Source organism: Caretta caretta, chromosome 1, assembly GCF_965140235.1.
Source record: "Caretta caretta isolate rCarCar2 chromosome 1, rCarCar1.hap1, whole genome shotgun sequence".
Classification (NCBI taxonomy): domain Eukaryota; kingdom Metazoa; phylum Chordata; order Testudines; family Cheloniidae; genus Caretta; species Caretta caretta.
The window spans coordinates 41,299,698-41,313,698 of record NC_134206.1 but is presented as its reverse complement, the minus strand read 5'-3'; the positions used below and the strand labels follow the sequence as shown (position 1 = coordinate 41,313,698).

The window sequence follows — 14,001 nt, the reverse complement described above, 5'->3', positions numbered from 1 at the left end:
TCTCCTGGAATTGACACCTCCTCATCTATTATTGGGAGTGGACTACATCCACCCTGATCACATTGGCCCTGTCAGCACTGGTTCTCCACTTGTGAGGTAACTCCCTTCTCTTCATGTGTCAGTATAATAATGCCTGCATCTGTATTTTCACTCCATGCATCTGAAGAAGTGTTTTTTTACCCACAAAAGCTTATGCCCAAATAAATCGGTTAGTCTTTAAGGTGCCACCGGACTCCTTGTTATTTTGTGGATACAGACTAACACAGCTAACCCCTGATACTTGGCAATTATACCTGTTAACCATCTCTGAAGAGAAAGCAAGTAGGTGTGCTTGGGTAGCCTGTCTGCGATGGAAATAATAGTGAAAGCAGAGAACTGTGCAGCCTGGAAATACCCTGGTCAGAAGGGAGTGAGACGTGGTGACAGCCGAAAGTCTGAGAGTGCCCTTGCTAGACCAATGAAGGGAAATACAGATGCAGTTGCCCTGAACTGTGACAGAAGTGTCTTCAGCTGTGGAAGAAAAATGGAACTAAGAGAAGGACTGTCAGAAAATAGGAAGGCAAATATGTGCAGATGGGCTATATGTGGACTATATCTAGAGGAGCATCACACCAAAGTTATTTGCTGTGAAGTGTTGGACACTGAAAACCTCACCCCAATCCCTCCAGTTAATTTGAGACCAAACATTCTTACTTGAAAAACAAGCATGTGATTTTTTTCCCGCACAAGTTTACAGAGCAACATAGCCAGAAACAAAAGTGCAGCCAGTGTTCAAAAGCTTTGAAGACATCTCATCTTGAGAGTCTTTACATCACAAAAGGAGAGAAATATCACTATAGGGAAGAGTTTCTTTTTTAATCTAACAGCAGAAGCGGCATCAGTGGCATCTGATGTCAAGACTAGCAAACAGTGGGACGTATTAACATTGTTAGACAATAGAGATTTAACAAGACTCTCCAACATTGCTGAAAATATGAAATAACATGCTCCCTCAAGTTTGGAGTAGTCATTTAATTGTAATACAGCTTGACTAAACATTGATTTGCTTTCCACTGTAAACCTTTCCATCTATGTGAGATATGCATCTGATGACAAAGTGCATGATTTTCTTTTTGTCAATCTCCCAATCTACACAAGTAAAAAGTAAATATTCTCAAATATTGAATGGATATGTGAAGGGGAGTGAGCTTAAATAACAAAATAGTATCAGGTTCTTCATGGATGATGCATGAGCGTCATTGGCAGGCATAGTGGTCTGGTTACATGTACTATTCTGCTGCCCCCATGACTGCTAAATACACCAAGAAGCCGTCGCTATTAAAATGCCAACACAATAAAGAACTCTTATGGAAGTTCTCAGTGAAGATAGTTGACTTTATCAAAGCTGATGTTGCACTCTAAATGGGCAGAATAATAAAAGTACAGAAACATTTACTTGGGAAACTGAACAGATCTTTATTGTAGTACAACTGAAATCAGCACTTAAAGTAACTTCTTTTGATGGCTCCTTAGCCTTAGTGTTCCTGTGCTAACCTCTTTCAGTGTAGATCCAAATTGTCATTTATCCTGAATGCTCTTTGGATTGGGCTTCTCTGCACACCCATTATAGCGAAGTCTCTTTGTCCTGTTTAAGGGTCCAGGCATTCTCTCACACCTTTGCTAATACCTGTGTCTCACTCAGTTTCTCCCCTCAAAATCAGTTGTTCCTGCACCCATCCACTCATTCTTTTCAGCTTGGTACTGCTAGTCTTCCAGATGGGAGCCAAAATTAACAGTTCCCCATCATGATCAAGTTTGTAATGATACCTCCCATATTAAACTTTCTTGAATCCACGTAATGTAACATTGTTTTAAATATGCTTCTTATATGAATATCACTATGCATAAACATCAGTACAAAAATATAGCCTGATTCTTCCATGACCCTATATCAGCTCTCCTTCACGTTGAAGGTCACTGGCTTTCATGAGGGAAAATGCTAACACTCTCTCTGGACATCATTCTGAAATGTATTTTTGTCAAATCACTCATTTGTGTGCTCACATGCTTTGATTACCTCTTTTACCTTGGACTACTGATCTACTCATCCAATACTTTCACTCTAATGAATGAACTTAGTTTGAGTTTGCAAGGGCATTCTGTGAGTGTTCAAGAAAACCCTGTAGACCTGTTGAATAAATGAAGAGAATATTGATGTGTCTCATTTCGGATGATTTCCTCTCTGAGGCCAATGAATGCTTTCCACTCCAAGTAGGGGGGAAATGTAGTCAAGAACACTCCTTTCTTTGGAAAGAGTAGCTGAGAGAATTAGCAATTCTTTCGCTCCTTTCACTCAATTCTTTCCATTTTTTTTTTAAACAGATGATGACCTCTTGCAACAAAATATTGAAGACCACATTCAACAACTGGCCCTGAAAGAGTTCTGGCTGCAGCTAAGGGAAAACATCAAACATTTGTAGATCAAGCTTTGAAAGCTGTATTGGCTTTCACCTCAATGTACCTGTGCAAGAGTGGATTTTCAGTGTTTAAGCAAAATACAGGTCTAGATTGTGAACAGGTTTTGGTTTGAGACGGAAACTGAGCATGATCTCCCCCAGTATCTCAGAATTGTGTTCAAGAAACCAACCAGACGTATCCCATTAAATATACATTTTAATGTTTAAGTAGTGTTTTTTTTTTTTCTGTGCACCCACTCACTGTAGCTGCCATATGGATGATTCCAAATCTGAATGTAACTGAGGTGAGAGGGGAAGTGGTCCATACCACAAAAATGTTTGGGGACACTTTGCTTCACTGAAAATGTGAAATGAAGTTTACATGCGCTAATATTTTATTATTAGTGTATTATTCAACTTAAGTACCAAGAGGATGGATCTAGGCTGTTTTCAGTGGTGGCAGATGACAGAACAAGGAGCAATGGTCTCAAGTTGCAGTGGGGGAGGTCTAGATTGGATATTAGGAAACACTATTCACTAGGAGGGTGGTGAAGCACTGGAATGGGTTACCAAGGGAGGTGGTGGAATCTCCATCCTTGGAGGTCTTTAAAGGCCCGGCTTGACAAAGCCTTGGCTGGGATGATTTAGTGGGGATTGGACTAAATGACCTCTTGAGGTCTCTTCCAACCCTAATCTGCTATGATTCTAAGGCCCTGCTGATGTAACTAGGGAGCTGATGTCTCACTGTTGGAGGCATGGAACAGAGCTGAACCCCAAGTTTCCTATTGCAGAGGTTCTCACCCTTTTCCATTTCAGGACCACCCTGGGACCCCTTCTCTATGTAGCTGGGACTTCCCCCATTTAGCAATGCAGGAGGATGGTCAAACTCCCGCACTTGTTTGTGGGACGCCTGTTGAGCACTCCTGCCCCGCTGGCCAGCAGAAGGAGGAAGCCAGGCTGCCGGCTGGAGCGTGTGGGGGGAAGCCGAGTTTACTGTTGAGGGGGAGGAGGAGGAGAGCGGTAGCTGAAAAGTGTGGAAAATTGAGCTCCCCCCCCAATTGGGTGTGTCAGGGGAGCCAAATTAACAGCCCCTCGGGTCGGACCAAGCTAGGGTTTGCACATGCAGGAAGCCGAGTCCCCCCGCCCGTTCCAGCAGGCTGAGGGCCGCGCGTGCAGGGAGCCGAGTCCCCCCCGCCCGTTCCAGCAGGCTGAGGGCCGCGCGTGCAGGGAGCCGAGTCCCCCCCGCCCGTTCCAGCAGGCTAAGAGCCGCGCGTGCAGGGAGCCGAGTCCCCCCCGCCCGTTCCAGCAGGCTGAGGGCTGCGCGTGCGGGGAGCCGAGTCTCCCCCGCCCGTTCCAGCAGGCTGAGGGCCGCGCGTGCAGGGAGCCGAGTCCCCCCCGCCCGTTCCAGCAGGCTAAGGGCCGCGCGTGCAGGGAGCCGAGTCCCCCCCGCCCGTTCCAGCAGGCTAAGAGCCGCGCGTGCAGGGAGCCGAGTCCCCCCCGCCCGTTCCAGCAGGCTGAGGGCTGCGCGTGCGGGGAGCCGAGTCTCCCCCGCCCGTTCCAGCAGGCTGAGGGCCGCGCGTGCGGGGAGCCGAGTCCCCCCCGCCCGTTCCAGCAGGCTGAGGGCCGCGCGTGCACGGAGCCGAGTTTCCCCCGCCCGTTCCAACAGGCTGAGGGCCGCGCGTGCAGGGAGCCGAGTCCCCCCCGCCCGTTCCAGCAGGCTGAGGGCTGCGCGTGCAGGGAGCCGCATCTGTCCACCACGTAAGCGCCCCCCCGGTGTAGCAGGTGTCAGAGGGGAGCTGCAGCGGGCCTCCAGCGAAGTTAATCAGAAACCGCAGCCGAGCTCCCGAGGCGATGCGACCCCTCTTGCTCTGGGCGTTGCTGCCTCAGGCGAACTCTGTATTGGGCCTGGATTAGTCCCGCCCCGTCTGTGGCCGCGTGCCCTGGGCCCGCCCCGGGGGAGAGCGCGGAGGGGTGGCTCTTGCTGCAGTCACGCCCGGTGCTTCCGCCTGTCCCCCCTGCTGCTCCGGCCGGTCACGCTGCTGCAGGTCGGCGCCGGTACTCTCGGTCCGGGCGCTTCCCCGCCGGACCGGGGGATTGGCTGTGCGACCGCTTCGTCCCAGAATGCCCCGCATGGCGCGTCATTGAAGAGAGACCATGATGGCGGCGGCCGTGGCTGCGGGGGGGGCTCCTGAGGTGATCGCCCAGCTGGAGAACGCGGCCAAAGTGCTCATGGTGAGGGCCCCCCCCCCCCCCCGGGCCGGGGAGGGGGGGGCAGGCAGCGCCGTGCCCGCGGACCCATCTTGCCGCCTGCATAGCCCCCGCAGTGCCCTGCACGGGTCCCCTCCCGTCTCCCTTCTTCAGAGCTATCCCCCGATGCTTCTGTGCCCCCCATAGCAGTTTCCATGCATAGTTTTCCGGAATACCTTCCCCTGCCTCGCTTATATTACCGTGGCTAGTCTGCCGCCGTCCCTTCAGGACCTTTGTCCTTTTAGGTAGTTGCCCCTCTAATCCTTTTAGCTTCCCTTGGCTCCTGTTTTCCCTTCTGGCCCCTTCAGAGCACAACCCTCCCCACCCAGGAGCCTGCCACTCTGTAAAGTCTCACTAGAGGCGGGGAGGCTTACATGTCTTTATTCCCATGTGCTCTAACCCATCTCTATCAACCGACGTTCAGCACTCTCCTGGTCCCTTGTTGCCATTTCCCGCTCCTTTGTTGGTTCCCCAGTACTTGCCCCCCGAACCCCACAAACTGCCCTCCTGTCACCATCAGTGTCACCGCCACTCCACTGGAAACCATCAGAGAAATCTCTTCTCCCACACCTATCTCCTCCTCTCTCACTCTTGCAGAAACTATTGTGTGGGTTACATAAAACATAGCTATAACTGCCTGTTCCAGCTTTCCCTCCTTGCAGTAATGGGAACCGCAAAACACCAGGGGTGAATTGCAAACATGTCATACGAGAGGTGGCTGATTTCAGTAGTGGGTGAAGTGGTCCCTGAACAGTTTGTAATGTGTTCTGTGGTTATAAAGGCTGCATAAAGGTATTGTGTGTGGAACGTAAGACCTTATGATGTACGGAACGTAAGACCTTATGAGTGTGACTCTATTGCCCTGTGTTGTGAAATACACTCAAGGAGTCAAGAGCTTTGTCGTGAACAAACAAAAGTACTCCACTTAAAGTACCCGCAGCACTACAACAAAGCTAGTAATTAGTATTTTGATATTTATATAGCAAAGGATTGTATAAAAAACTCAGCATGAAACTTTTTGTGAGCTGTTGTCTGAGTTGCAGGTTTGGTTTTTTGTATTTTCAGAGTTGTTTTTGTTACTTCAATTAATGTGGAGTTCGTGAAGGGTAAAAATCCTCATAGGATTATTAAATATTTATAAAACAAAGTTGGATTAGAACTATGAAGTTATTTAACTGACTTTATTTGTGGTGGTCTGATTTTCACCATCACTTAATTGAAAATTGCTTTGGATTTTGGAAATGAATGTTGTATAATACAGTAACTCCTCACTTAACATCCTCCTGCTTAACGTTTCAAAGTTATGTCGCTGCTCAATTAGGGAATATGCTCGTTTAAAGTTGTGCAATCTCCCTTATAACGTCGTTTGGCTGCCTGCTCTGTACACTGCATGTAAAATTTTGTGGAAGAGCAGTGACTTTATAAGGGAGCATTGCACAAGTTCCTCTTCTCCGCCTCCCTCCCAGCACTGAGGACTTTTTGGGAGGGAGGGTGAAGAGCGGGGAAGCGCTGCGTCTCTACTCCTCCCCCTCCCTCCGAAAGTCTTAAGCCTGCCAAACAGCTGTTTGGCGGTAATTAGGACTTTCTGGGGGCAGGGAAGGAGAGGGGATGCGGTGTGATCTGGAGAGGAGGTGGAGTGGGGGGTGGGAAGAGGAGCGCCTGGAGTGGAGTGGGAACGGGAAGAGGTGAGCCTGGAGCATCCCCCAGCAAAGTCAGCATCTGTTCTTCTCCGGATAAGCTGCCACTGCTGCTGCGAAGGTGCTTCCTAGTGTCCTTGCCTGCAGCGGGCTGTGCCTGTGTGGGGTAAGCCAGGGGCACTTCCCAACCACAGTACAGTATATAATGCCTTTTGTCTGCCCTACGAAATTTCCTTGGAACTTAACCCCCCGCATTTACATTAAATCTTATGGGAAAACTGGATTTGTTTAACATTGTTTCACTTAAAGTTGCATTTTTCAGGGACATAACTACAACGTTAAGTGAGGAGTAACTGTATTGAGTATACGGAGGAGATAATTTCTGTATATGGAGAAACTTAACTATTTTTTTCTAAAACACAAATAAATGCATATAAGAGTCATTAAGTGTTAAACATTTAAACATCATATAAAACTAAGTGCCTTTTAATTTTTTCTTCTGTATGAAAAGTTGTACATACAATAGTTTGAAACATAAACCTATTTTAATAATGCTTATCTGTGAAGATTTTCCTTCACAGTGTTATTTTCTGATTGCTGTTAAAATTCTGACCTGATTGATAATTCGAAAGACTTTGACAATTTGGTGGGCATTCAGTGGAGCTGAACACAATTTAATTAGGAATCTGGCTGAAATATTTAATATTTATACTAAAGTAGTGCCCAGAGGCTGCATAGTATGAGGTATTGTGCACATACTGAGACTGTCTCTAACCCAAATACAGTAAGTAGTTAACAATCTAATCTCTTCAAAATTAAAGTGGTCTTAATTCAGGTTAGCTTAATTTACAATAAGAGAGTCCACACAGGGATTGAATGTGGTTAAACAAATCTGTTTTAAATTCACACCTTTAGTTAATTTTGGATTAATTTTCCTGAGTGTTCCTTTGAAGTTAAACCCTTAGAAGCTAATGCCATAAACTCACATCTTTAAGCAAGTGAGTAATTCCTTTGAATTACTCATCTGTAAAACTGCAGCATCATGAACTAAAAAAATTAAACGTGTATTCCCCCACCAAAAAAAGCTGCAAATTTAATTAAAATTGCCAAACAAAGCTCTTGTCTTTGGAAATGTATCAAAATAGCTATTCTGGAATAATAATTCCAGAACAACTCCCCATGTGGGCACTCCTAGCGTGGAGTAAGTGTGTCCACGTGGACTTATTTTAGGACACTCTTATTCCAGACTGACTTTCCACATGGGGAAGTTGTTCCAGAATAACTCTTCTGGAGTAGTTATTTTGGTAAATTTCCAATTGTAAACAAATCCTTAATAGGAAACATTACAAAAAATAAATACTAAGAATTATAGATAAAATATAACAATTAGAAGTATGCAAATAGCCGTAAATTGAGGTAATGTATATGAAGATGTGAATTACGTTACATCTCATACACGTGCTTGTGAAACTCATGAGTAATGTTAGACATTCAACTACCAATCTTAGACTCCCTTTTTTGAGCATATCTGATTATGGTGGTAGAAGGACTCATTTTTATAAGGGCAATTTAATAATAGAAGTGTATTGTTGTTATATTAGATGTTACAGGCAGGACTGGGGCAGGGGAGAGAGATGATTAGGAGGCTTTTTTTAGGTGAGAACCATTAACTTTTGCAGCTTAAAAACAAGTGTCTAGTTGCATGTGGGTAGAATATAACCTTCCAAATGTTTAACTGAATTTACACTAGCAAATGTAGTATCTGATTGTCAGTATTGTGTAGTTTCCCTTTGCTTGTAGTAGCGTAAATGTTAGTGTAGACTGGCTGAGGCACTTTCATATGAAGCTTTCATTAAAGTGGTGGTAAAAATATGTGAGCCCTGTTTATGGTAGTGCTTACACAGGTACAGAAAAATGGGCAATACATTCGCTCTTGAACATACAGCTTTAGTACCTCTGCTGCTACTCAGCATTTTCAAGATGTAGTAGAATGAAAACTGATCAGACTTTTATCTGTTTTCACTACTGTTATTGGAAACATTGTGGAAAAGATTTAAACTGACAAGAATCAGGGCCATTTTACTCTGGTGCAGAAGGCTAGGGTAGCAGACGCAGAGGCAGGCGCTAAAGCTATTCATGGGGGATTTGGAGGTTGGAGGGAGGGGTAAATTAGCAGAGACCACCATCACAGCAGCCAGGAGGCTCTCTCTAATGCTCCTTTCCCTCTCCGATAACCAGAGGGTATTTTAGTTGTTGGAGGGGAGAATTCAGATTGTTCAGACAACTCTGAGTTGAAAGCTATGAAAGATAGGATCCCAAAGCTGGGCCCAGGGACAGCATGATGAAAGGAATCCCAGAAACTGTGGAAACGTAGTTTGTGTCTCACCAGGACAGTCATGGTCAGTGAGGTAAATTTTTCAAGTCATTTGTGTATAAAGGGAATCATGAATGAGGGCGGGAGCCTGTGTGAACTGATTATCCACATCCACACCTTCACACACGTGGAAGAAACAAGTGGAGAGCCATGATGGAGGGGGAAGAAAAAGTAGGAAGAAAAAGTACTGAAATGTTTGTGAGAAGCTAATGAATAGGAGGTGAAACTGGCATTATTAGAGGAGGTAAGCGGGTGGGACCCTGCTATAAGAGATGAATGGGCAAGCAGTTATGAACAACCTTGTAGGTGGGGGCAAGAAGGTTGAACTTTTCTGCCTCGTAATTGGGGGTGGTGGTTGGGCAGGTGGCAATGGAGAGATTTAGAAGAGTGTTGTGATGTGTTCACTGTGTCAGACAAGGAAGATGGTCTGTATTTTATATGGATTAGAAGGGGGGTGATATGAATGTCAAAGAGATTCAAGTATTCATAATGGGAGATTTATGTGCTGAAATTAGTATTTTAAATATCTTTTGACTTTATCCTTTAAAAAGTGGAAGTTAAATCCTATTGAGGAAAATAGAAAGGAGCATAAACTTTGGTAAGTGAAGTGTAAAAATATATTTAGGAAGGCCAAAAAAGAATTTGAAGAACAGTTAGCCAAAGACTCAAAAACTAATAGCAAAATTTTTTTAAAGTAAATCAGAAGCAGGAAGCCTGCGAAACAACCAGTGGGGCTATTGGACAATCAAAATGCTAAAGGAGCACTCAAGGACGATAAGGCCATTGCAAAGAATTCATTTAGTTTCTCCGCATCGGTCTTCATGCCTGAGGACGTGAGGGAGATTCCCAAACGTGAGCCATTCTTTTTAGGTGACAAATCTGAGGAACTGCCCCAGATTGAGATGTCATTAGAGGAGGCTTTGGAACAAATTGATAAACTAAACAGTAATAAGTCACCAGGACCAGATGGCATTCACCCAAGAGTTCTGAAGGAACTCAAATGTGAAATTGCAGAACTACTAACTGTGGTATGTAACATCATTTAAACCAGCTTCTGTACCAGATGACTGGAGGATAGCTAACGTGACACTAATTTTTAAAAAAGGCTCCAGAGGCGATCCTGGCAATTACAGGCTGGTAAGCCTAATTTCAGTACCAGGCAAACTGGTTGAAACTATAGTAAAGAACAGAATTATCAGACACATAGATGACCATGACTTACTAGAATTCTTTTGTGGGGGTCAACAAGCATATGGACAAGGGTGATCCAGTGGATAGAGTGTAGTTAGATTTTCAAAAAGCCTTTGACACGGTCCCTCACCAAAGGCTCTTAAGCAAAGTAAGCTGTCATACGATAAGAGGGAGGGTCCTCTAATGGATGGGTAACTGGTTAAAAGTTGGGAAACAAAGGATAGGAATAAATGGTCAGTTTTGAGAATGGAGAGAGGTAAATAGTGGTGTCCCCCAAGGGCCTGTACTGGGATCAGTCCTATTCAACACATTCATAAATGATCTGGAAAAAGGAGTAAACAGTGAGGGGACAAAACCTGCAGATGATACAAAACTACTCAAGATATTGAAGTCCAAAGCAGACTGCGAAGAGTTACAAAGGGATCACACAAAACTGGGTGACTGGGCAACAAAATGGCAGATGAAATTCAGTGTTGATAAATGCAAAGTAATGCATATTAGAAAACATCATCCCAACTATACATATAAAATGATGGGGGCTAATTTAGCTGTTACCACTCAAGAAAGAGATCTTGGAGTCATTGTGAATAGTTATATGAAAACATCCACGCCATGTGCAGCAGCAGTCAAAAAAGCTAACAGAAAGTTGGGAATCATTAGGAAAAGGGATAGATAGTAAGACAGAAAATATCATATTGCCTCTATATAAATCCATGGTATATCCACATCTTGAATACTGCATGAAGATGTGGTTGCCCCATCTCAAAAAAGATATATTGGAATTGGAAAAGGTTCAGAAAAGGGCAATAAAAATGATCAAGGGTATAGAACAGCTTCCATGTGAGGAGAGATTAGTAAAACTGGAACTTTTCAGCTTGGAAAAGAGATGACTAAGGGGGGATGTGAAAGAGGTCTATAAAATCATGACTGGTGTGGAGAAAATAAATAAGGAAGTATTATTTACTCCTCATAACACAAGAACTAGGGGTCACCAAATGAAATTAATAGGCAGCACGTTTAAAACAAATAAAAGGAAGTATTCACACAACACGTAATCAACCTGTGGAACTCCTTGCCAGAGCATGTTGTGAAGGCCAAGACTATAGCAGGATTCAAGAGAGAACTAGATAAATTCATGGAGGATAGGTCCATCAGTGGCTATTATCCAGGATGGGGAAGGATGGTGTCCCTAGCCTCTGTTTGTCAGCGGCTGAGAGTGGGCGACAGGGGATGGATCATTTGATGATTACCTGTTCCGTTCATTCCCTCTGGGACACCTGGCATTGGCCACAGTTGGAAGATAGGGCTAAATGGACCTTTGATCTGACCCAGTATGGCCATTCTTATGTTCATATTTAAATGCTGTGTTTCTTGCAGGGTGGGGTTTAGACATTCTGATAAGTTTGTTAATTTTTATACTTTTAGATCTTTCTTGAGAGAATGTATAAACTGTAAAGAAATTCAAATAGTTTAGTAGATTACCTTAATCTCTACTTTTTAAATGTTTGGTTTTTTTAAAATTAGCATTCTTGATATTTATTTCAGTGGGGTAGCGTGTTAGTCTGTATCTGCAAAAACAACAAGGAATCCTTGTGGCATCTTAGAAACTAACAAATTTATTTGGGCATAAGCTTTTGTCAGCTATATGCCCAAATAAATTTGTTAGTCTCTAAGGTGCCACAAGGACTCCTTGATATTTATTGTTACTTTAAGTTAACAAAGTTTTTTTTCGGTGGGAATTTCCTTTATTTTCTTTGGTTTGTTTTAAAGTAACATAAGGTGTACTAAGGGTATTAATTAGGCATCTGCATTACTTAAAAGCTCCTCCTGAAATCCTGCAAACACTGACCTGCAGCCCATAAAAAATTGATGAGATCCCAGTCTTTTCTCTTGCTAAGTTCCTCTTTCTCTCCCTACATATTAAAATAAATCTGGCTGCTCTTATTTGTAGTACCTTTCAATAAACTCTGTTCTGGTGGTCCTTTTAAACAGTGTCCTTGTTCAAGGGGTATAGCATGGAAGCTCATCAGTCTTTGGTATAAGGTGTAGTATCAGTACTTAAACATGACTACAGCTTGAAAATTCAGAAGGCTGAAGAGAATTTAGGATCAGTGTTCACTGAAACTTTTATTTTGTGTCCACTGTATGCAAAAGATATGTTCTGAAATATTTTCATCATATAAAGTATGCACAGTTTTTATTATTTATATTGTGGTAATACCCAAAGACCCCATTGTGCTAGGTGCTGTACGAGTATGTAGGAAGACATTTCCTGCTCTAAAGTGTTCAAAAGCTAAAATTCTATGATGCTTTTTAGGATATAGTTTAAATTTATGTAACAACTTATACGATTAAAAGACTACATAACTAGCATACACCAAAAGCTTGATGAACTGAATTGATCCTTCTCCTTCCCTTCCAGATGGTACAGGCCTCCCCATGTAAATGCTTATGTTGTTTTCTGGATCTCCCCCTCCCAGCCCATGTGGTGCTTGAGTGCTGATCATTAATTAACATTGATCAAGCTCTAACTTCGTTAATTGTCCATGAGGATCTGAGAAGCAATACATATTCTGGGCCACCTGGGATGGAACATAAATCTGATTCTTGTGTGGGAGAATGGGGACTGCTTGTACATGGCAGTTCATACCAGTGGAAGAACAGCTTTGCTATAGTTGAGGTTCAGATTCACTGTTCAGTGAAAACAACGAGGAGTCCTTGTGGCACCTTAGAGACTAACAAATTTATTTGAGCTGATGAAGTGGGTTTTAGCCCACGAAATTGCCCAAATAAATTTGTTAGTCTCTAAGGTGCCACAAGGACTCCTCGTTGTTTCTGCTGATACAGACTAACACGACTACCACTCTGAAAACTGTTCAGTGAGTAGATGACTTTTCTAAATGGCCTAAAATCCAGATGCTGACTCAGGTTGTCTTGAAAATTGTTCTGCCGTATGGTGGGGGAGGGGGTCCTGGGTAGGATAAGTGAACCAAATTTGGGATTATTTGAGCAAGATGTTCTCCAAATAAAGCCCTTCTAAAAATCCTATTAGATTCCTTTGGTTCTTATGATGCTTTTTTGCGCACACTTGGGGCTCAAACTATTCTTCTAATCCTCCTGGAATTTATATCGCCTGCTAGGATTTATCTCAGCTAGGGCACGGCACGCACCGTCCCTCTGGAGAAGCAATATTTCAGAAATTATTGAGGGTAAAGTGAGTCAATCCATGCTGGAGTTCCCAAAACCGATGCACCAAAGAGAATGAAATAATGATGTGCAGTAAAAGTAGGACTCTGTTGCATGCCAGGAGGTTTGCAGGCAGCCAGACATTAAAGTAAATGGGGGGCTCAAAGTGACATGCTATGGTCATTGAACTTGAGCAGCATACGTGCACTGTGAGTTCAAGTTCTACCTTTGGCAGCTTCTTGAGAATGTGTTGTGCACATTACTTGCTTTTTACTTGGATTCTACAGCAGCTCCTTTTGAAAGTTTTGCCCTGAGACAAAGCTGTTTAAAAGTGTTCTAAAATCCACATACGTTATGCAGTTTTATTTAGAGGTATTGTCAAGAAAAAATAGCATTAATTAAATGGAGGGAAGATGGAAAAACTCTTGTGAGCAGTTAGGATAATTAAATCATGACTCCTGCGCCTCAACCTTTCCCTGAACAACGGTACTATGTGATTGAGGAAAAGCAAGAAACTGAGTCATTTTGTCTAGTGGTTCCTGATACATTCCCTACTTAGCAGGAGCTGTTCAAAACGTTTTAAGGTTCTTACTACTAACAGTATTTCTAGGGGAAGTCTACGACTCTGTCCTTCGTGAAATTTATAGTATGGACTGCCATTGCGATCAGTTATTGGGTAGTACAGTTTAGAAATATTTCAAAAGCTATCGCGTTACAAAAGCTTTAGTACCTCTTCTTAGAGACAATAAGCGTGTGTGTGCTGTTTGGAGTGACACACACTGAGAAATTTACTCAGTGGTTTAAGGGAACAATCGCTGTCCCTAGAGTCCAAGCACAACGAGTTCAAATCTTCTGTTCAGGTCAGAGGCACTGAGTTCCTGGGGCATGCTCGACCCCCGCTCTGCCCCAGGCCCCGCCCGCACTCCACCCC

At 43.7% G+C, this 14,001-nt stretch overlaps 1 protein-coding gene across 2 annotated transcripts in view; it reads left to right on the top strand.

Moving 5' to 3' along the window:
• Positions 1 to 3,981: 3,981 nt before the first annotated feature.
• XPO4 (exportin 4) overlaps positions 3,982 to 14,001 on the top strand; it is a 135,146-nt gene continuing 125,126 nt past the window's right edge. The window contains exon 1 of one of the 2 annotated variants that reach the window (XM_075127330.1): positions 3,982 to 4,193. Coding sequence is in view for 1 of the 2 variants with exons in the window: in XM_048845481.2 (XP_048701438.1) it covers positions 4,590 to 4,667 (78 nt within the window). In the remaining variant the exon portion in view is untranslated. Of the gene's footprint in view, positions 4,668 to 14,001 lie in introns of both variants that reach the window. The other variant, XM_048845481.2, reaches the window with a different exon arrangement.